The sequence below is a fragment of the Danio aesculapii genome, chromosome 15, assembly GCF_903798145.1.
Source record: "Danio aesculapii chromosome 15, fDanAes4.1, whole genome shotgun sequence".
NCBI lineage: Eukaryota > Metazoa > Chordata > Actinopteri > Cypriniformes > Danionidae > Danio > Danio aesculapii.
In genome coordinates this window covers 30603013-30626348 of record NC_079449.1, presented here as the reverse complement: position 1 = coordinate 30626348, position 23336 = coordinate 30603013, and the positions used below count along the sequence as shown (strand labels likewise).

The 23336-nt window shown below is 35.1% G+C and overlaps 1 protein-coding gene across 4 annotated transcripts; it reads right to left on the bottom strand.

Moving 5' to 3' along the window:
• Positions 1–902: 902 nt before the first annotated feature.
• LOC130242065 (POU domain class 2-associating factor 1) lies at positions 903–23111 on the bottom strand. 4 transcript variants are annotated; one of them, XM_056474086.1, is made up of 5 exons: positions 23051–23111; positions 12948–13054; positions 1983–2025; positions 1635–1906; positions 903–1550 (listed from the first exon to the last, which is right to left on the bottom strand). In XM_056474086.1, exons 1-5 carry the CDS (start codon positions 23058–23060, stop codon positions 1239–1241), a joined length of 744 nt encoding a protein of 247 aa, XP_056330061.1. In that variant the 5' UTR covers positions 23061–23111; the 3' UTR covers positions 903–1238. The 4 variants fall into 4 exon arrangements, with proteins under 4 accessions (XP_056330061.1, XP_056330060.1, XP_056330062.1 ...); XM_056474085.1 differs by having other exon boundaries at positions 12948–13057; positions 23051–23101; XM_056474087.1 differs by having other exon boundaries at positions 1635–1888; positions 12948–13057; positions 23051–23101.
• Between the last annotated feature and the right edge of the window lie 225 nt (positions 23112–23336).

The following is a 23336-nucleotide window of genomic DNA, read 5'->3' as shown; positions in this document are numbered from 1 at the left end:
CTTTTTTAATGATTTCTTTCGTAGTTTACATTTGCAGTAATGATATGTTTCAAGAGTTCACACTTAGCTGATGATTGATTATAAAGCATGTTTGGCATGCTGTCCTGGGAGAGAGCCCTGAGCTTAAAAGATCCTCAAGTCTGGGGCCCCCTTCCGTTTGCAGGGTGAGAGGGGAGCTTAAGCTCAGGTAGGTCTCGAGAACTCCCCTACTGATGATCAAATAGGAATTGCTATGAAGAGATAACTGCTGACTATGAGCACATCTATGGTGCCAATTTGGATTAGCCGTTTAACTTAAGTCGCAAGTCTTTTGGATGGTGGAAGGAAACCGGGGGACCTGGGGGAAAGTCCACAGGGAAAACATATAAGCTCCACACAGAAATGTCGTCTGGCCTAGTAAGGACTTGAACCAGTGACATTCGCCGTGCACAGCAACAGTGCTACCCACTGGGCCACCGTGCCGCCCTAGGATGATCATTTTGTTAACTTTTAATTCTATCTTATGGTTCATATTCTTATTGTTTTATTGCATCTATTTATTGTTGTGCTGTATCTACACTGAAAAAAGTGTTGCGCTCAAAACTGTTGCAAACAATTTATTTGTGTTGAATTTAAACAAACAAATTAAATTGAGCAATGTTCAACTTAATTTGTTTGTTTAAATTCAGCCCAAATAAATTGTTTACAACCACTTAACGTAAAAAAAATTGAGTAAATCCAAGCAATCATCTTTGAATAATTTTTTTCAGTGTACTATTGTTAGTATTTTGCCTTGAATGACTAAGAAAAGTCTAAGAAAAGCGTAAAAGTCTAAGAAAAGCACATTACAAATAAAATGTATTATTATTATTATTATTATTATTATTATTATTATTATTATTATTATTATTATCAAGGTTAAGTAAGGAGGAGTAGGGGTGGATGGGGGGATTCTTTAAGACAAAAATAACTGAAATGAGAAACTCTGGTTATTTAAAAGGAGTTAAGAATCATCTGTTTGGTGAATCATGCATTAGCTGATGCGGGACCAGCTGTGGTCAATCATAATCATGTGATCCTCTCGAATATAGTTTATAAACTTCATTTAAAAAAACGTAAAAGTTTGCATTTTCAGACCCTCAAATAAAATTCCCGTTAAATTGTAAAAGCGTTGTTTAAACAACTGTATTGTCTGATATATTACAATGTGTGCATGGTCATAAGTAGCTGCGCGAAAAGAGTGCTAATGCACCAATATGCTAAATGTCCTCTGCAAACAGCGAGGAATTGCAGATATAGCTTTCTTTGTGGACCCCATCGTCTTCCAACAGTTTCTCAAGGGCCAGCGTGCCCTCAGGGGCCTGCTGAGGCTCCACCTGTGGAGGTTGAGGTTCTGGTGGGAGGACTGGCAAGGTCAGAGGCACTGGAAAGAGCTGGGGGGCTGACAGGGCCGAAGAGCCCTGCATGACAGGGCCCGGGATAGTGGATAAAGGCTGAGCCCAAGGAATGTACGTCAAGGAGGAATCCGGCACCTCTACCTGCGGCAGGACAGAGCTGGAAGTGCTCACAGTCTAATAGGGAACAAGAAAAGTGTCTAGTAAACATCTTCAGGCAATGAAACAGAAGTTGTGGCTTGGTGTCAGTCTTTGGCTCACCGCAAGATTGGTGAAGAGAGGTGTGTGAGCAAACGTCAGCATGGGGGAAGAGCCCACCACAGTGTAACCAGGACAGATTGGCTGGACGTACATATCGGCGTGGGACGGAATGGCAGGGTCGTGGTGTTGACAGTCTGGAGGACTCCAGTGGCTCAAAGGCTGGAGAGCAGTTGTGCTGGTGGTCTGGGCAATCCAGCCTGTGCAGAGCCCACTGACATCCACTAATGAATCATGAAGACCACTTTGGGTGGCTTCTGCAAAGGTGGAAGTCCCTTTTAGAGAGGAATAAGAGCATAGAAAATATGTCGTATTGATCAAAGAGAGAGAAAAAAATAATATGCTACTTACCAGCAAATGTGCAGGACTGCAAATTGTTGCTAGGAACCATGACCTAGAATGGAAATAATGCATTTATTCAGTGGACCAAATGTTTTTCACAATAGTAGTGTACATTCATTTTGTCTGTCATTATAGTTATTTGTGCTTTAAGAGAAGACTGTATTAAGAGACATTTTGTGACAGGACAGTTATTTGGATTACACCCACTTTCCTTTTGCGAAACCCCTGCCATATCAGGGGTCGCAACAGTAGAATGAACCACCAATTACTTATCTCATATGCCATACACCCTCACACTCTTTTATTTACACACACTTTCTGTTTAGACATAACATAAACAACAATAGAAGACATACAGCAGATCCTGTTGGTTTATGGTTCATTGTTGTGTGGCATCATTGACTGTATTAAACTTATTATGGTGTTGTGTTTCAGCTGTGTATTGAAAAAGCGGTGCTTCTCCATCTTCCAATGGATAGCAGCATGCTCAAATGATGATTCTCTGTAAATCATAGTGATTCTAGTTTCACCCTTTTGATACTATAATTTTGTGCTAGGGTGTCCTAAGTAAGTAAGGGTCCTAAAAAATGGTAGAGCAAGGTTTGCTATTTTCTGACAGTGGAAATGGAAATGAATGCTGTTCTTTAATGAATTTGACTGCTCAATGGAAACAAGCTATATTGGTCTCCCTTTGGCATTCATCTGGACAACCTGAGTGTTTCAAAATGGCTCATCATATTTCAAATGTAGCAGGTGACACTGAGTGAGTAGGATTATAACTTTTCCCCAGAAATAGAGTCATGTTGGTTAAAATTTATCACTCAGACAGATATGAGCTGATTTGAATTAAGTTTTAATGATTTTTAATATGTTATTAATAATCTTTAAGTTTTATTATTTGTAGCTCAATATAGCCCAATCGGGTACTCTTGTTATATTTTCAGTTTGTTTGGTTTGTTTCTGTTACATTTGTTTTGTTTTGTTTTTCCTCGGTAGTGATACTTGGATTTCAGATATATTCTCAGATGCTGCGGTGAATCCAGAGGTCTGACAGGTCAGTTAATATAAAAAAAGTAGCTACATTAATTAGGATCATGTGCAGATCAATTATTAATTATCAGAACAATCATTAATTATGCAAATAATAATTTCTTTAAAATATGAACATGCTTTAAAGTTTTCTGACAGACAATTTTTTACAATTCTTATTTATAATATAAATTATATAATTAATATAATATAAATATAATAAAGCAAATTCATGTGACGATCAGCTGTGGATATATTTCAGAGAAAATTATGGGTGTGGGTGGACGATTTGTTTGAAGCAGTGGATTTGGGTGACACTTGATCTGATCCACACACTTGAGCTGGTAATCTGGTTAAAAGGATGGGAAAGACCTCTGGGGTCGACTAATTGGTTTTTTCTCTCACCTTTTTTTCTTTCTTTAATTTTGTTTTTGCTTTGTTGTTCCCCCAGTGTGTGATACTAGATACTAGGACACTAGATGCTTGGCTTTCTTTGTACAGAGCTGAGCTATTTGATATGATTTATTAGCTGTGTGATTTCTCATGATTGTGTGTGTGTGTGTATGTGTAATGAATTCTCTATGGGCTTTTATGTGTGAATTTAGGTTTTGTGGGGTTGCCCAGCCTCTGCTTGGTTGTTTGTGAACAAAAATGCCATGTTTTGTGTGTGATATGCTGTTTTGTAAGACATCAGTAAATCTTGACAATTTATTTTTATAACAAACCTGAATCGTAGGTGGGAGTTTACAAAGGCAGTGACAACTGTAAAGTTGGGTTGCCAGTTACATGGAGTTCGCCAGATAATTAAAAGAATAAATAAATTGATTAATTCAATCATTAATTTTCTTTTTTTGGCTTAGTCCCTTTATTAATCTGGGGTCACCACAGCGGAATGAACCACCAACTTATCCAGCATGTTTTACGCAGCGAATGCCCTTCCAGCCGCAACCTATGTGTAGCTGCCCTTTGGCATCCATGAACGAGACAGAGAGTTTCTGACGGGTGCTTCCTTCTTTATTTTGCTCAAGACGAGCACCATTAAACTTTCATTGCGTAGCACCGTGAAACTACACAAAGAAACAACAAAAGTCAATAAATACAACTCGTATACAGAAAAATATGACAAATAAAGATACAATGTACAGAGTTTAGTATATGAAAACTAAACGATGAAGTATATGAAGACAGTTTGAAACAGGGCAGAGCTCACGATTAACATATACATACAAACAAACTCATATGGCTTAAATAATCAACTTCACATACCTCAATCCTCTTTACCAAAGGGTTCTAGGATGTAAATTGAGCAGGATTAAGCCTTCATAAATCGCTACTCATCTCCATGAACTGCACAGAAACAGGTATCCTCTTCGCTCTGCTAGTGTGACTAACCTATTTGTTACCCGGACTACAGAAAACACGTGACATGCTCTGATGCTCTGAACATATTTAAAGTGATATAATCATTTAGTGATCACTTATCACTGGGAAACATCCACATGCCCATTCACACACATACACTATGGACAATTTTAGCCTACCCAATTCACCTATACCACATGGAAACCCACGCGAACACGGGGAGAACATGCAAACTCCACACAGAAATGCCAACTGACATAGCCGAGGCTTGAACCAGCGACCTTCTTGCTGTGAGGCGAATGTGCTACCCACTGCAGCCCAATAAATAAATGAATGAATGTATTTATATAGTGCTTTCCCTGTGTCTTGCCATACACCCAAAGCACAATAGATGGAGAGGAGAGACAGTTCAGTGGATAGGCATAGTTAGGAGGCCATGATGGATAAGGGTCGATGGAGAGAAATTGGCTGAGATGACACTCCTACTCGTACAAGAAGTAATGTGTGATTTTAATGAACACGGAGTAGGACATGAGTTTAATGTCGCATCCAAAGGACATTGCTTGTTATATTCGTGTCCTCATTGCTATTCTAGAGCATTAGTTCCAACATAGATCGATAGGATCATAGGATCATAGGCCTCACCAACACCATTTCCAACCTTGTTTTCCCAGTTGGTCTAAAATCAGTTACTGGGAGGATCTAAACAAAGTCTGTAATTTTGTTTTCAGATATATTGGTTTTATACTGTGCTTTGAAATATATGTACGCAAAAAACACTCTTTTACTACTATTGAGATCATTTTAGATAAGACTAAGTAGTGGCTTTCAGTTGTTGGTTGTTCTGTAATTCTGATCACCATTATGTGTTTATATGTCACAGTAGGAAATACAAATGTTTCATGCCAACTTTAAGGTAACAAATGCACTTTTTTAACCTTAGGAATGAAAGGTCTGTGAGGACCAGGAGAATATTGCAATGAATAGTTTGGGTGTTTGAATGTGAGGAAACACTCTGACAGCAAGTTGTCCAGATGACCAACACAATCTCACGGCAATTCGTAACTTTTTTTTTTAGTGGCTAATTCGTACGAATTCGTACGATCTAAGTCATACGATTTGCTCATCCTCCAATGACGGTTGGGTTTAGGGGCGGGGTTAGGTGCCACGCCTCCTTTTTAAAATCGTACCATTTCGTACGACTGAACTCGTACGAATTCGTACGAATTAGCCACTAAACTGTCAAAACGTAAAATCTTTACGTTTTCTCGTGAGATCAGGCTGAGATGACAGACAAATGGACGGCCATTTCAGTCATTGCAAACTGTGATTTCAACAATATTATTGATAATGTGATTTAAGTCCCCCCAAAAATAGCTTGTCGTCCACAAAAGACAAATGCACAAATTTCACTGTCAGTCAGTTCAACAGAAATGTTGGAATTGATCATCAGTTCAGAGAGTTTGTGCTGTAAGGACTGAGTTCTGCAATGAGTAAGACTTTATCAGCAGAAAGTATACAAAGGCCAGACTAGCCTTGTGTATCAATTTTCACTTAGAATTTTTATTTATTTTCATATTTTAATTTGATTGTTACAACTTTCAGTCAGTAGATAAAAGATTTTTTCACTTTAGAATCATAAGACCAAAAAACAAAAAACAATAAATTTTTTGAATAATTGGGTGACTAACGCTGTCTTTCAGGGGTTCGTTTCCCAAAACTATCATTAGTAAACTAACATTGCCAGTTCCGTCATTGTAAACGCAGTTCGGCGATTCTGTGTTTCCTTAATCCATCAACCAATGAACATTTGCAAACAGAGTTTCAATCCTCTGTGGTTGGAACTACACCTCTAGAGCTGTCGGAGTTTTCACCACTATGCCCTATTCCTTTTAAACACTTCAAATCCACTTTTAAAAGGAAACAAACATTGTAAAAAACAAACAACAACAACAAATCTTAAACTTAAGATTACAACTTAAAATGTCATTTTTGAAACCAAATTTTATAGACAACAAAAAAGTGAAAATATATATTTGTACATGTCATTGTATGGCCATATATCTTTTTTGGCAATCCTGATGTTGGCTTATCTCACCTCTTGAGAATTGCCCTCTCCCTGAACGATGCACAAAGTTCAGAAGTGGCCTGTGAAGTGCTGCATTTCTGAGCAACCTGCAAATGGCTTAAGGGGATAAACACACACTCTTGGCACAGAGGGGTGCTTTCATTATAGATTATCATGCAAAGAGGCAATTTAAATACCAGAATCATACACCAAAAAATTTAGTTTCTGCTCAGCCCCCTATGTAGGCTCTTAGTATCATCTTAATCCTCCACCCACCAAAATGGCCTTAATATTACATTCAATAGAATCTTATTTGTCACAAGCAAATTAAATTACTTAACCGTATTTCATTGTCCTCTAAGAATAAAAGTTGTTGATATATGTGACACAAGCAATATAATTGAAATCTAAAGCAGTGTCCTAAATCTAAAGTGTTTATTTTATTTTGTTTATTTTACACTTTATATATTTTATTACAAATTAACTTCTTCAATACTTTACATATACAAATATTACAAGTATTCTACCCTGAGGGTGCAGTTACTAAAGACAACCTCAGGAGAATGTCAAGCCTTGTTTACAATCGGGCTTGAGATCTCAGTGAGCATTGTCCAGAAAGAACAAAGCCTTAGCCTTCGTTCAACACACAACAAATTCAGATGCAAATCAGTCATTTTATGTCCAAGTATGCATGTATTTCTTGTAATCTGACATCTAATAAATGGGCCAATCTCCATTTAGATGAGTTCATTTGTGACCATGGATCACAAACCCAGTTTAAAGTGTCAATATCGGTCATTTTAAAGTTGAATAAATAAACTTTCCATTAATTTATGGATTATTGTGGTCTGATTATAATTGGCAGATATATAATTATTTAATCTGAGGGTTCAAAAAATGAAAGTTTTCCAGCTTGAGTTCTTTGCAATGCACATTTCTAAGCTAAATGATTGATATATTTACAGTCATGACAAATGTCTTCATGGAAGATCATCTTTACTTATATTCTACTATTCTACTTATATTCTACTTGGCCTAAAATTTAAATCAATCACTTAGACTCATGCAATATAATTATTTTTACACAAATATACCCTTGCAGCATAAGACAACAAAGGATTTGTGGTCCAGGGTTTCATTTACCAATAATAATGACCAACTGGCTGTACTTTACTCTATCATTTTTGCACTACAAATCCCAAACAATTAGAGTAGCACTATGTGATCCCTTTGCAAAATTATGTACATGTCAGGGCAAGAGGTTCCACTTAAATTCCACTTAAACTGATTATTGGGACTTCTGTCTCTTCCGTCTAAGACCTTCACCTGGTAGATTGGATCAAGGCATTTCTTACTGCCGCCCCCAGCTTAACAATGGCAGATCTGCTTTAAAACCCTCATCTCCTTACAGTGAGAGGTGATGAAAGAAATGGCAGAGAGCACGTGGAGGGGCTGCTTTACAGATAATAGCTCGCCCTGAAGTAACAGATAAGATAAGAGCATGTCCAGCTCTTGTTCATGGTGGAGGTCCATTTGAGGAGCAATAACTGATCAGCCTAAAGAGCATCCTATGAGTATGTTAAAGACATTTAACAGAATTCACGTCTTCTTTTATGACTATTTAATGTGAGAAAGAAGCCATTGAGTGTGTTTATGTTTTCAATGTGTTGTCAAGAAAAAAATAGAAGGTTGGTAGGCAAGCCTCTTGGCAAATCAACAAATGGATTTGCATAGGCCCTATATGCCCAACCCCTCTGGCTGTGTGGGGGAATAGTTTAACTGTCATGGAAAAACACCTGGATTATATAAGGCCAAAATCCCCTTGGAGTTTGGAGAGCCTGACTTTCTGCATTTAGTAATGCCTTGTAAAATTGAATCTGACGTTGATTTTGCAGTCTTTCGCAATCCCATTGTGAGTTTTGTAATCGTTTCTCCTGGAGTCTGTTATTCAGTCAGTGTTTGAAGGGCCAAAGTAAGAATAAGAGAAGTCATAATTCTGCAAGTCACATAATTCTGCTGAGTCTTTACATTCAAGTCAAGTCCCAAGTCGAGTCAGACAAGCCTCCAGTCAGGTCCAGAGTCTTCTTAAATCAAATTTGGGACTCCAAAAGAAGTCTAAGTCAAATATCAATTGTAACTTGAGTCCACACCTCTGGTAACAAAGGCAATTAAGTGACATCAATCTAACAATCAGACCTGTTTATTACAACTTTATATGCTGGAATGGTGGATTTACTGTAAAAATGTAAATAAAATGTTGGATGAGCAAAAGTATCTATGTTGAACAAGTTTTCTTGTCTGGGATTTAAGAAGCATGTTATAAACCATCAAAAATTGTGAACTTGACTGGACTTTCAAACCAACGACTAATAAACCCGAATCCAGATAATATATTGCAATATTTTCAAGTCAAGTTCGGATCAACAATAACAATAGAAAAACATTCAAGTCATATTTTGAAGAAATGATTGAGTCCAAAAAACGGTGGTGCTAGTTATTAAATTCTATTGAAGCTTCTTAAAATATTTTACAATGTGTGCTTATTATGTTGATCATTAAATTGCTTAGAAATAATAGTCCGTAACTGATTACAGATTATTTTCATTATACTATTCGCTGGTGTCTAAAAGTAGGTTTTGAGCTAATGATAGTTGTTAAAGCATTAAATTAGATGAGTGTAGTACAAAAACATGGAAAATTACACTTGATTCCGGACATTATTGTTCAGGAATGTCCCTCAGAAAAAAAAAAGTGTTAAATGAGAATCTGAATTATTTTATGGCGTACTTCAAAAAATAAAAATGATTTAGTGTTCAAAAATGTTTTATTTTGATTATTTTTATAAGATAAATTGGTCTTACTCTTCAAATTTCTCAGATTTTTGTAGTATAAGTATTTATTCTGGCACTTTTGACACCCTCTGCCAATGCATTGAAGAAATGAACAGTTGGATGTGCCAAAACTTTCTTCAGTTAAACAAAGAGAAAACTGAAGTCATTGCGTTTGGAAACAGAGATGAGGTTCTCAAGGTGAATGTGTACCTTGGCTCTAAGGGTCAAACAACAAAAAATAAGATCAAGAATCTTAGTGTGACTCTGGAGTCAGATCTGAGTTTCAATAGTCATGTTAAGGCAGTTAGTAAATCAGCATACTGTCATCTCAAAAACATTGCAAGAATTAGATGCTTTGTTTCCAGCGAGGACTTAGAGAAACTTGTTCATGCTTTTATCACCAGCAGGGTGGATTACTTTAACGGCCTCCTCACGGGCCTTCCCAAAACAACAGTCAGACAGTTGCAGCTTATCCAGAATGCCATAGCCAGGATTCTGACCAGAACAGGAAATCAGAGCACATCACACCTGTCCTCAGGTCTTTACACTGGCTCCCAGTTACTTTTAGAATAGATTTTCTAATCACTCAGATCTTTAGGATCATATATACTAGAAATTGCAAGAGTTCAGTCAAAGCAGGGTGAATCAGCCTTCAGCTGCACCCCTCATTGCTGAAATCAGCTTCCAGAAATGATCAGATGTGCTTCAACATTAGGCACATTCAAATCTAGACTGAAAACACATCTGTTTAGCTGTGTCTTTACTGAATGAGTACTTGCTACGTCCGACAGTTCGCACTAATATGTCTTTCTTTTCTTTTTTTATTGTTTTATAACCTGTTTTACCACATTTAATCTGTTTTTAATCATTTTTATTATTTGTTTTTATTTTTCTTATACTTGTCTGTTTTATTCCTGTTTATGTAAAGCACTTTGAACAGCCACTGTGTATGAAATGTGCTATATAAATGAAATTGCCTTACTTTTACCATAAACCGACATATCAACAATTCGGTAGAGGTTGATATTTTAAAAATTACAGGGATGTGTTGGAAAAAAAAATGCATTGAGTGTGTTAACTAGCAACATTAGGAGTTAAGAAACGCAATCCAAATTCATTGCATTTTATACATGTAGGAAAATTAAAAGATTATTTTTAAGTGGAGAAAATATTTTACAAATCACTCTGAAAAATTCTTTGGCATGTTGGACTGATCGGATTGCAATAATCCGCTCACAAATTTCAAGAGAACGACTTATCAATTAAAAAGTTCAAAGTGATTCTTCAGTGAGTTAATAATTAACTGATTCGAAAGATGCAGTAATTTTTTTTAGACTGTCTACAGAAAAAACCACCATTATACAATAACTTGCCTAATTACCCTAACCTGCCTAGTTAACCTTATTAACCTAGTTAAGCCCTAAAATATCATTTCAAGCTGTATAGAAATGTCTTGAAAAATATCTAGTCAAATATTATTTACTGTCATCATGGCAAAGATAAATTAAATCAGTTATTAGAAATGAGTTGTTGAAACTATTATTATTAGAAATGTCTTGAATAAATCTTCTCTCCGTTAAACAGAAATTGTCGAAAAAATAAACAGGGGGGCTAATAATTCTGACTTCAACTGTATACACATACATTCTCATTATTTCATTATTTTTTAACACATCTATAGTTATGCTGTGGCACAGAGTTAGACCTCTTTCATGACTTCACACAGAAACAGCAACATGTGCAGCATGACATCACTTTGTTGCAGAGAAGCTATTGGTTAAATGCCAGCAAAGCAGAACATGGAAGCAGCTTGAAGCGGAAAGCGCGAGTATGTCTGCAATCAGGAGGTATTATAAAGTTGATGACCACAACATTGACATAGCAAACTGTGAGATGTTAACTTGGGATTGCCTGCCAGGTATTTTAAGTTGAGGAGCTATTTGTTTTTATATTAGATTTTTTAAAATATATTTATAGTTGCACTAAAGTCAAAAAGTGAAGAATTTATGTTATTTATTACATTATTTATCACAGAAGTGCTCTGTTTGTTATCAGAGTTGTTGAATGTTAAAATAAGTTAAATTAAATAAAAAATAAGGAACATCCTGTCTCTATTTCTTCACTCTTCTTTATTCTTTTTATTAATGTATTATAGAAGTATCTGATCGGGTTTCGGTATCAGTAGATATTCAAAATCAAATGACTCAGACTCGGACTCGAGGGCAAAAAAACCCTGATCGGGACATCCCTAATAGTTATAAATCTAATATGCTTGGATCTTTCTTCCGTGAAGCTTTTACAATGTGTTTATATTTGTCAGCACACATATACTGTTTTACTACTTTTTATATACAGAATCTGATTTAATAACAATAACTTGTTATTTTCATTTGGTTGCACACTTGACTTATTATTAATTACCAGTAGAACTTTTGCATGAGTAATGTTTTGTTAGAGTCTCTATACTTTCACTCAAGTTCTCTCCCTGCTGAAAATATAACAGAAGCTATAATTAAATTTGCACTGAATGTATAGGTTTTAATGGAAAATGTAATGGTCATGCTGTATTGCTGGCATGTTAAACCAATAAATCCCAATGAAATGTCCCAAAACAATGTTAGAAATCATAAAAAATAAAGGTTTTGATGGTTAGAATTGGATGGTTTCTAATGCTTTTTAATCATATTTGTAATGGAAACCATTACAACTTCTGTGACGGTCCTATTGCCAGTTTTGGACCAAAATGTGGCTTTCAGGAAACATGTCACAAAATGTTGCAAATCCAAAATCCTGCAGCATTATATAAAGATTAAACCCCATGCTTTCTTTTATAACTAGTCTCACATTTGGATATAACATCTACACGGTAAAAAATATCTGTTTTCATATTTAATGATTTACAAGTGTTTTCCGTTTATTTACAGTTGTGAATTGCATTATGAGATCTTGATCTCTGCTCTGTTGACGTTTGATGTTAAAATTTAACTCTACAGTTTAACAAAGTGACGTTTATTTGAGTAGTTGGAAATAATATAATGTATAAAAAAATAATATAGAGAGAAATACGTCTGTAAAATGAAGTTTGAAATGTGAAGTTTGTTCCTCGCCACTATCGTCTCTGGCTTGTTTGGTTTGGGACTTGTGGAGCTGTGCATCGTTGGATTTTCTCTTCAGAGCTTGGACTTTTAGCTGTGAAATTTAACCCCACTTAAGCTGCCTTGACACAACCTACATTGTAAAAGTGCTATAGAAATAAAGATGAATTGAATTGAAAAAAATGACAGAAAATGGCAGTTTATTACAAAGTTTTTGTACAATGATATACAAAAACCATCTAGACAATATACCACTTTAAAAGTGTTAATAAAAGTCACTTATTTTAACTTTTCAAGGCTAAAAGTTGTTGAAAGAAATATCAAGGTCCTATAATGCCATCCAAAACCATTAATTAATAGGGGAAGATAAAAATAAACACCCAAATTCTGAAATAAAAATCACAAAATACGGAAATCTGCTAATTACAGATATTTTGACAGTGTATGCAATGGATTCATTACATACAGAACTTTTGGGGAAAAAAAGGGCAAGATTAGAATAAATAATGAGTGAGATACAGTTAAGGGCCATTTTTCTGATATCAAGGATGTGTTTTTGGAGTGTGTGTGGGTTCACGTGTGTTCCTACTGTAGCTGTGGATCTGGCAGCATTTCCTCTTTTTCTTCGCAGCAACTCCTTCACCGGGTCTTTCACTCTCACTCCCTGGTACGGCTTGGATGTGGGTGCCTCTGACACTGCTGTCCATAAAAAAAAAAACACACACACACACACATACACAGATCATGAACACACGTGACAGATACCAACTCGCCTCATGACAAATGTACAAAACAAATGCTTCTCTTGCACTTTAAAGCTCCTTTGAGACATGTACGGATTTCTCATTTGTGCCAAGTCAAACAAGGTGTGGTAGAAAGTGTTGAAAGTTTCAGTCACTCAACAAATACCTCTTTCATTCAGACCTTTTGCCTTTTTTTGTGTAGTATAAGCTGGAGTACAAAGCTACCGTAAGAGAATAATCGCTCAAACTCTTGCTTTCTTGCACACTCTAGACCATTAGTGAAAACTAGAGTAGACATGGTAAGTCTGAGTGAATTCTGCTTTTTTGCAGAAATAATTATACAAATCCACTTACCAATCTATTCTAGTAATGTAGCCAGTCCGACAAAAGTACTGCATTAAATAGCCTTTTCTTGTGTCACAATGTACCATTTTCTCTCATATGTTGATTTACAGTTGAAGGCAAAACTATTAGCCCTCATGTTAATGTTATTTCACTAGTGATGTTTAACAGAGCAATGCTTTTTTCCCATAATATTTTCTATATTTTGTTCTTCTGAAGAAAGATTATTTTTTTCTTTGTGTTTTGCAGAATTAAAAGTAGTTTTTCCTTGAAATGCATTAGGTTTTAGATTTTTTCCTTCAGTTGGCTACAAAAAAACACTGTTGTGCTTAATTTGCCAAGTTAATTTAATTAATCATAAGCCTTCAAATTGACTTTGAATTTACTTGCTGATTACTAGTAGACTCACTGGCCACTTTATTAGGTACACCTAATTGTACAATTAGGTGTACAATTAGGCATGTAGACATGGTCAAGACAATCTACTGCAGTTCAAACCAAGCATCAGAATGGGGAAGAAATGTGATTTAAGTGACTTTAAACGTGGCATGGTTGTTAGTGCCAGACGGACTGGCCTGAGAATTTCAGAAACTGCTGATCTACTGGGATTTTCACACAAAACCATCTCTAGGGTTTACAGAGAATGGTCCAAAAAAGAGAAAATATCCAGTGAGCGGCAGTTCTGTGGGCACAAATGCCTTGTTGATGCCAGAGGTCAGAGGAGAATGGCCAGAAGGTTCCAGCTTATAGAAATGCAACAGAAACTCAAATAACCACTCGTTACAACTGAGGTATGCAGAAGAGCAATTCAGAATGCACAACATGCCGAACCTTAAGCTACAGCAGCAGAAGACCACACCGGGTGCCAATTGAAAAAATGTTGCCTGGTTTGATGAGTCTCGGTTTCTGCTGCAACATTCAGATGGTAGGGTCAGAATTTGTCATCAACAACATTGAAACCATGGATCCATCCTGCCTTGTATCAATGGTTCAGGCTGGTGGTGGTGGTGTAATGGTATGAGGGATATTTTCTTGCCACACTTTGGGCCCATTGTAACCAATTGAGCATCATGTCACCGCCAAAGCCTGTGTGAGTATTGTTGCTGACCATGTCTGTGCCTTTATGACCACAGTGTACCCATCTTATGATGGCTACTTCTAGCAGGATAACACGCCATGTCATAAAGCGCGAATCATCTCAGACTGGTTTCTTGAACATGACAATGAGTTCACTGTATGCAAATGGCCTCCACAGTCACCAGAACTCAATCCAATAGAGCACATTTGGGATGTGGTGGAACGAGAGATTCACATCATGGATGTGCAGCTGACAAATCTGCACCAACTGCATGATGCTGTGATGTCAATATGGGCCAAAATCTCTGAGGAATTTTTCCAGTACCTTGTTGAATCTATGCCACGAAGGATTAAGGCAATTCTGAAGGCAAAAGGGGGTCCAAACTGGCACAAGTAAGGTATACCTAATAAAATGGCCGGTGAGTGTATATTATAAAATAACTAGTAAAATATTATGTACTTTCATCATTGCAAAGACATAAGAAATTAGGTATAAGAAACCTATTATTATGAAGAAAAAAAAAAAAAACAACAACAATTTCTCTCCATTAAATAGCACTTGAAAAAGAATGTAAACTTCATAGGAGGGTTAATAGTTTTGCCTTCAGCTGTAAATGTACAGTATATGGTGGCGATGGTAGGCCTTGTAACTGTACTAACAGCACCACAACTGACATGTCCAAACCCTTAAGCTAATTCTTACACTTGTCTTTCCATATTAGGGAGCTCTGCGTGAAATTTCCAAGGAAGTATCAGTGGGGTTCCACTAGTTTCGGGAGGGATATAACTCACAAGCTCCTTTCACACAGTGATACCAGTAAATATCAGGAAAATCATTTGAATGATTTTACCCGTAAATTGTCAGAGCAAGACCACTAGAGACCATCTGCTGCAAGGTACATTTACTGTAAATAACCAGAAGGCATGGTTCGCATACATCTAATGGGGAATGGGGTGTTTCAGGAATTATTTGGAAGCAGTATATACACATTTTAAAATTAATAACTTGCAGTGTTATATTGTATATTATCTTGTTGAATCTGCTTTTGGACATTACTTTTGAAGATGCCAAATACTCTTGTCATATAAAAGGTGTAAATTAAATGGCCACAAAATGACACGAAGAACTAAAAAATGACCTTGAACCATGTCTTGTAAATTTGTATATGCATGATTTCATTAAAATAATGTTAAACAATGGAATAATTGCATAAGGACTTTTTAAAGAAGGTGCCATTTATAGTAATAATATAAAATAGTATTACAATCTCAACAATTTTTTTTTTTACTTTAATAAGTATGAAAAAACAGTAAGGTGTAAACCAGCAGCAATATTAGCATGAGAGCAATGAATAGAAATGGTCTTATACTTCAAGAATTAGTTTTTTAGCTATTTAATACAGATGCATTCATTTGGTCAAAATTAATTTGATAATTGCATTTTTGAATTTGTAAATTCTACAAAATCCTTCCCTGAAGATTTGAAGATGTTGTAGCTGCCAAGAGGTCAACTCCATGCTAAACAATACAGATTAAGATTGGGATGTCATTAACTTTTATGGGGATATAAAGGCAGATGTCAAATACATGATGGATATTGTCCAGATAATAGGACTGTACTGTAATATATATATGTTACATTGACCATGTTTTGGTAAAAATAAGCTGAATTGGCCAAGCAAACTGCTTTTTTAGTCAGTGAAAGTCAGGGTAACATCAGGAAATTTGACATTTGGCTCAGCGTGGGAATCCTCAATAGTTTCAAAACCCTGTTTAATCTATGGCATGAAGATGTGTTTTATTACGCAAAGTGTGCGTAATAAAGTGTTTCTTGTCAAAGTGTAGAAGTGCCTTTTACATGAGTAGGCAGGTTCTGGATAAATTATGCTGATAAATCTGGATAAAGTATGCTGATAGGTCTTTATGAGTTAGGGATCCCCTTAAACATCTGCCTGCACTTAGACTGTGTGCTTAAGAAGGTGGGATTGTTAGGTGTTGTATGATTGCCACTGAACTGTCTTCCTACTGCATTAAAAACACACTAGATAACTCAATATTTCACCATAATGCCATGTTTCCCAAAGTGGGGGTCGGGAAACAACATGCAAATAAAAAGCCATTAGCCTTTTGATTTATTTTTTTTGTGTGTGTGTGTGACTGATCACGTCATATTAAAGACACAGACACAAATGTGATTGCACCAGGTTAGGGCGACGCAGTGGCGCAGTAGGTAGTGCTGTTGCCTCACAGCAAGAAGGTCGCTGGTTCGAGCCTCGGCTTGGTCAGTTGGCGTTTCTGTGTGGCGTTTGCAAGTTCTCCCTGCGTTCGCGTGGGTTTCCTCCGGGTGCTCCAGTTTCCCCCACAATTCAAAGACATGCGGTACAGGTGAATTAGGTAGACTAAATTGTCCGTAGTTTATGAGTGTGAATGAGTGTGTGTGGATGTTTCCCAGAGATGGGTTGCGGCTGGAAGGGCATCCGCTGTGTAAAAACCTGCTGGATAAGTTGGCGGTTATTCCGCTGTGGCAACCGCGGTTTAATAAAGGGACTAAGCTGAAAAGAAAATGAATGAATGAAAGGGCACCAGGTTAAAGTTTCTGACACCTTTACGGCACTCATATACAATAAAAATACAGACCACAACTGAACATGGAGGATGGTCTCCGAGTGGCGTTCTTCAAAACTAAATGATGGATAGACTTGGCATTTCTTCAACATTTTAACCTTTTTACATTTCAATCTGGCCCATGACATTAAAAATCTAATGATTTGTAGGTATTTTGTTTATTAACTTTGTACATTAGTGTTTGTTAAATGATTTGTAATCATTTTTATTGAATGAGTTAGTAATGAATAATATCCAATTGTATTTTATTAATTTTTAACATACACAGTAAAACCCGTCAACTTTATCAAATGAACTGAGTCAAGTAACTCAAAATTGACTGAAAGTTAATTCTACTCATTTGAAAAGAGTTTTGAACTCAGTGTTGAAGGTAATGAGTTAATTAAATACCTCATTACATCAGCTTAAATGGAGTAAGTTCACAGTACTTATATAGATTAGGTTTAACTTAAATGGTTTGTAGCAATTGGTTTCTTCAAATGGTTTGAGTTCCCTTAACTTATTGGGCTCTACAGTACTCAGCTGGTTTGAGTTCTCTTCATTTATTGGGTTTTACTTTGCTCAAATTGCTCACAGCGTTCACAGCGCTCATTAGGATTCATTTTTTGAACTTAAATGGTTTGTTGCACTTGGTTTCCTCAAATGGTTTGAGTTACCTTAACGTTTGAGGTTTATAGTGTATGTATTTCGCAATGTTGATTTTAATCCATTAACTTATGTTTACTAACTAGACTTAAAGTGTTACCTATTGTACTTTATCACCATTTTGTAATTTATTTTGTTTGAAACCTTTATTTACTCTAAACACCCACAGCTAAAGTCAAATTTATCATCCCTTATTACATTAATTCTTTAAAAAATGTTTCAAAGTGTTCCTTAACTGATTTATTTATTTTCCTTCGGCTCTTTATTAATAAACGGCGCCACAGCGGAATGAACCGCCAACCAAAGACTATACACAAGACATGTCACTCGTATCTTTTTGAATGGGGAAAAGTGGAACGGTCAATATGGTGAATAAAGGCCCGCCTACAGGAGCCAATCATCGATCACTTTAGACTGACGATACTCCGGGGGAGGGACTCAGACCAGACCAGAGTTTCTGCAGATTTTGTGTTATTTGGATGTTTAGATATGAAACCAAAGAGACATGTTTTTATTGATATACCAATATTATTAGTGATTCCTAAGATGAAATTCAATGGTAAGCTTGGCAAGCAGTTTTGGAGAATTTAATGTTTCCCCATTCAGACAGAATGCCCGAACATTCTGCCCGAGAGGTGTTTCAAAGATGGCCACCAAGTGAAATGACCTGCCTTAAAGGGACTTTGGTTTTACACAGCTGATGCCCTTCCAGCTGCAACCCAGTACTGGGAAACATCCATACACTCATACAGCCACACAGCTCATTTCAATTAAGTAGTTTGAACAAGCAAAAATATATATATTTTTAAGTGTAATAGTGTTAATAATTAATTTCTAAAAACTAATTTTATTTGTCTTTGCCGTAATGACAGTGCATAATATTATTTATTAATTTGCGATTAATATTATTCTTATTTTGCAAGATATCATTCAACTTAAAGTGCAATTTAAAGATTTAACTAGGTTATGCTGGGCAAATCTAGGCAAGCTAGTTATTATAGCAAGATTATTAAGCAAATTATTGGATAACAGTGGTTTGTTCTGTAGACATTTGGTGGCTCAGTGGTTAGCACTGTCACCTCACAGCAAGAAGGTCGCTGGCTCGACTCTGCCATGATGACAGTCAATAATATTTTACTAGATATTTTAAGACACTTCTATACAGCTTAAAGTGACATTTAAAGGCTTAACTAGGTTAATTCAGTTAACTAGGCAGGATAGGGTAATTAGGCAAGTTATTGTATAACGATGGTTTGTTCTGTAGACTATCGAAAAAAAAAAATTGCTTAAAGGGGCTAATAATTTTGACCCTAAAATGACTTTTAAAAAATTTAAAACTGCTTTTATTCTAACCGAAATAAAACAAATAAGACTTTCTCCAGAAGAAAAAATATTATCAGACATACTGTGAAAATTTCCTTGCTCTGTTAAACATCATTTGGGAAATATTTAAAAAAGAAAAAAAAAATTCAAAGGGGGGCTAACTGTAGCTTCAACTGCATATGTATATGTATAACTGAAGATGTATGTGTATATATAGTTGAAGTCAGAATTATTAGCCCTTCTGTATATTTCTGTCTCCAATTTGTTTAATAGTGAGAATTTTTTATAAATTTCTAAAAAATTTCTAATAATTGATTTCTTTTATCTTTGCAATCATGACAGTACATAATATTTACTAGATATTTTTAAGACACCAGTTTTAACTATGTTAATTAGGTTCATTAGGCAATGCACTAATTTATTTTGTTATTATACCTGTTAAATTATTTAATTTATTTATTGTGTTTCTGGCGTCTCAGTGGCACAGCAAGAAGGTCACTGGTTTGAGCCCCAGCTGGGTCAGTTGGCATTTCTGTGTGGAGTTTGCATGTTCTCTCTGTGTTCACGTGGGTTTCCTTCGAGTGCTCCAAGTTCCCCCACAATCTAAAGACATGTGGTATAGGTAAATTGAATAAACAAAATTGGCCGTAGTGTCTGTTTGTGAATGCAAAAGTGGGCATCCGCTGCGTAAAACATACGCTGGATGAGTTGGCGGTTCATTCCGGTGTGGTGACCCCTGATTAATAAAGGGCCTAAGCCGAAAAGAAAATGAATGAATTTATTGTATTTTGGTCCTTAGGTCAATACCATGATATTACCATATATACTGTACTGCGTTATAAGCTTAATCACAGCAAGAAAATTTGAGACCAACAGAAGCATAAAAATCACACACAAAACAAAACCTCCAGTTGTTCAAATCAAGCGAAATTTGATCAATTATTGAACAAATCCCTGGAGCCCTGATTCGTGACTCATGATTCAAGCTCTTGGTGAGTCACTCAAGTTTGAATGCGATGTTTAATGTGAAAATATGATATTGCCTTCAGTCTTTTCTAAACGTTGTTTGTATAAAAGTCTCATACACCTCCACACCCCGTTAATGCACAACTGTTACTTCTTAAGGCTAAAGTCTCAATGTTTAATCACCAAATAATGAATCAGTAATGAACCTGTTCTGTGTCATTCATCACACGTTCGCGGTCTCTGTTAGAACAGGCCGACTACTAACCACCTGTAACCCTCCATAACCCTAACAAAACAACCCGTCAGGCCTTTTATCTTTAATTAATGTCACAATGCAAACAATGAAAAAATCTTTTCAGCAAATGCTCTCACAGAACGGATACAACTGATGGATTTCCAACAGAAGCTAACTGAGTTTTGGGCAATTGCTGAGAACATGCTCTGATATATAAAGATGATTGTAAAGAGGCCTGTGCAGTTGTGCAATTCAAGCACGGCACGCTTTAAAAAGCCCAGAAAGAGGAAGCTGCGCAGCTGTGAAGGCTTTTCTTTCAGGAGGAGGGCAATTCAACAGTTTTGCATATCGAGTTTAAGCCACTCCACAGTCCGCCTGCTTTCTGAAATGGCTCTCATATTTCCAGAGAGTTCTATCAGCAGTAATAACTCTTACTCTTGACTCCTGTGCACTTGAACTCACAAGTTCAAGCTGAATGTGCAAAGAAATACCACGTATGACATGATTTGTTGAATATAGTGTGGTTAGTATGAATAGAAATGGCTTCTGCAGTCATAATAAGTGTTAAAATATAACATACTGCAACAATAAAACAAAACAGATTTATTAAACAGTTATATTTATTAAAATAATATTTAGCAATTGAAAGATAAAACAATTAAATTCAAGCAAAATATTGCAAAGGAAAAATTACAACGGACAAAATTTCATCTAAATTTTTCAATTGTTTTGCTTCTTTTGATTTTCCCTCTTTTTAAAGTATAAAGAAATGGCTTTTGCAGTCGTAATAACATTTCAGTGTTAAAAATAAACATACTCAAACAATAAAACATACTTAAACATACTCCAGTAAACTTTGTTTTAACCTTAACCTTAAATCTTTTTAAAAACAGTGTTATTTTGGTGTTTTTCACTACTAGAACTGCTTTGGTAATAGCAGAAAAGGATATTTAAATTTTATTATTAACATTATAAATTATTTTAACATTATATTGAAATAATGATATCAGTAAAATATTACACAAGAATATCATGTTTTATTAATGTTTGTTTTATATTTTATATATTTTATAGTATACTCACATCGTAACATGATTGTGGTCTGTTAAAACCCTAGTGTTACTTTATTATAACTGTGATTCTATTGCTTTTGTTGAAATGTAATGTATTTTGGTGCATTTAAACAAAACAGATTTGATAAACAGTTCTATTTATTAACATAATATTTTAGTCACCAAACATATTTAGTAATTAAAAGATAAAACAGTTAAATTCAAGCAAAATATTGCAAAATTTCATTATATATAATAATAATAATAATAATATCAGTAAAATATAAAATATTTTATAGTATACTCACGTCTTAACAAATGTAGTCTGTTTAAACCCCAGTGTTACTTTATTATAACTGTGATACTATTGCTTTTGTTGAAATGTAATAAATAAAATAAACATTTGTAAAATAAATTGAAATTAGAAATAAAATAATAATAATATTTATTATTATTATTATTACATAAACTAATAAAATGTGAAAAAAACAGTAACAATAATAACAATAATAACAACAACAACTTATAATAATAATAATTATTATTATTATTACTACTACAAATCACTTTTATTTAATACTTCATCCTCAACTAAATGCAAATGAAAAAATGTACAATATCTTGGCAGCTACCTGAAATGATTTTTTTTGATAATGACACTTATTATTATTTAAGTATAATACTTATTACTAATAATGTTTTACTTATTATTATATAATAGTGGTATAATATTATATTAGATATTTCTCTTTTAAATGTAATATTTTTCTATAAAATATAAATTTGGCTATACTAGTTTTTGGACCGTTATTGTACGTTTTTTTTTTGTTTTATAAGCTCCAGATTTGACTTCATTACTGACTAATCTGATGTGTATGCACAAATTGTATAGTTTCCTATTATAAAAATATGAAATTAAAAGAGAGATTTGTGAGGGGTGTATTTATATATGCTGAGCACTGTACATATAATGCTTATTAAATGTGACTGATATATAAAAATAAGTTTAAAAAAAGAAGAAAAATAAATGAATAAACATCAAAACATTGAGAATTGAAAACTATAACTCGGATAACTTGATTACAGTTCATTGCATTTATACAAATTTAATATTCGCTTAAATGGAGGACAAAATAGAACAATTTGTTCAAAATAATGCTGATAAAATCTCATAAATATCACAAATTATCACATCATACTTTCATGTTTTTGAATAATGCTTTTTAAGCCATCAAAATGACCCCCCAAAAAACATTTAGAGGTTTTTTTTGGGTCAAATAACCAAAAACAGGCCTCTGTTTAAGAGTCATTTAGTCTTACTGTGCTTGTCTTGATGGCAGCCGCTACTTTACACACTGCATTTTAATGTAAAAATGGAGGTACCTGCATAATACAGCTGGCAAAGAGTTATTATAAACCACTAATGCATCTTGCAAACATGCAAATATCAGTCTGAATGTAAAAGGCAAATTAATCATGTCACTTTACAGAACAGATAGACTTGCAAAACTGCAGTGATCAATGTGTAATAAATCACCTGTTCTGAACTGAATTAAAAGACAAAAACGATGCATCACGCTTTTGAAGTACATTTCCTAAGATAAATACGAATCTTGCATAGGCATCATAATACATGTCAAATGTTTAATCTATATAGTTTAGATTGTACTTAAATTGTACTTACATTTTCCCATCTGATATGCAACAATGTTTAATATTTGGTCAAAAGGCTTTTCTTTTTTCTTCCTGAGATCATCTGATAATTGCTTGAGTGGGCTGCCTTATAAAAGCAACAGTTTCAAGTGATGTCACCGCAAAGGGAAGAAGCCACACTAATTTTGTACCACTAGTTTAGAAGAATTTGAAGTTTCAGCTTGGCACTTTTTTGAAAAGTTACTAGTCGATTGTCTAAAATCAAATGAAACATGAAGAGAGGGTCTTAAGTGGTCAATATCTCTTCACTTTACATA

What these genes read in the sequence shown, in the direction of transcription:
- LOC130242065 (XM_056474085.1), bottom strand. An exon ending in GCAGTCCTGCACATTTGCTG is followed by an intron (nt 1,907 to 1,982) that starts GTAAGTAGCATA and finishes CCTCTCTAAAAG; the next exon opens with GGACTTCCACCTTTGCAGAA. An exon ending in CTCTCTTCACCAATCTTGCG is followed by an intron (nt 1,551 to 1,634) that starts GTGAGCCAAAGA and finishes GTTCCCTATTAG; the next exon opens with ACTGTGAGCACTTCCAGCTC.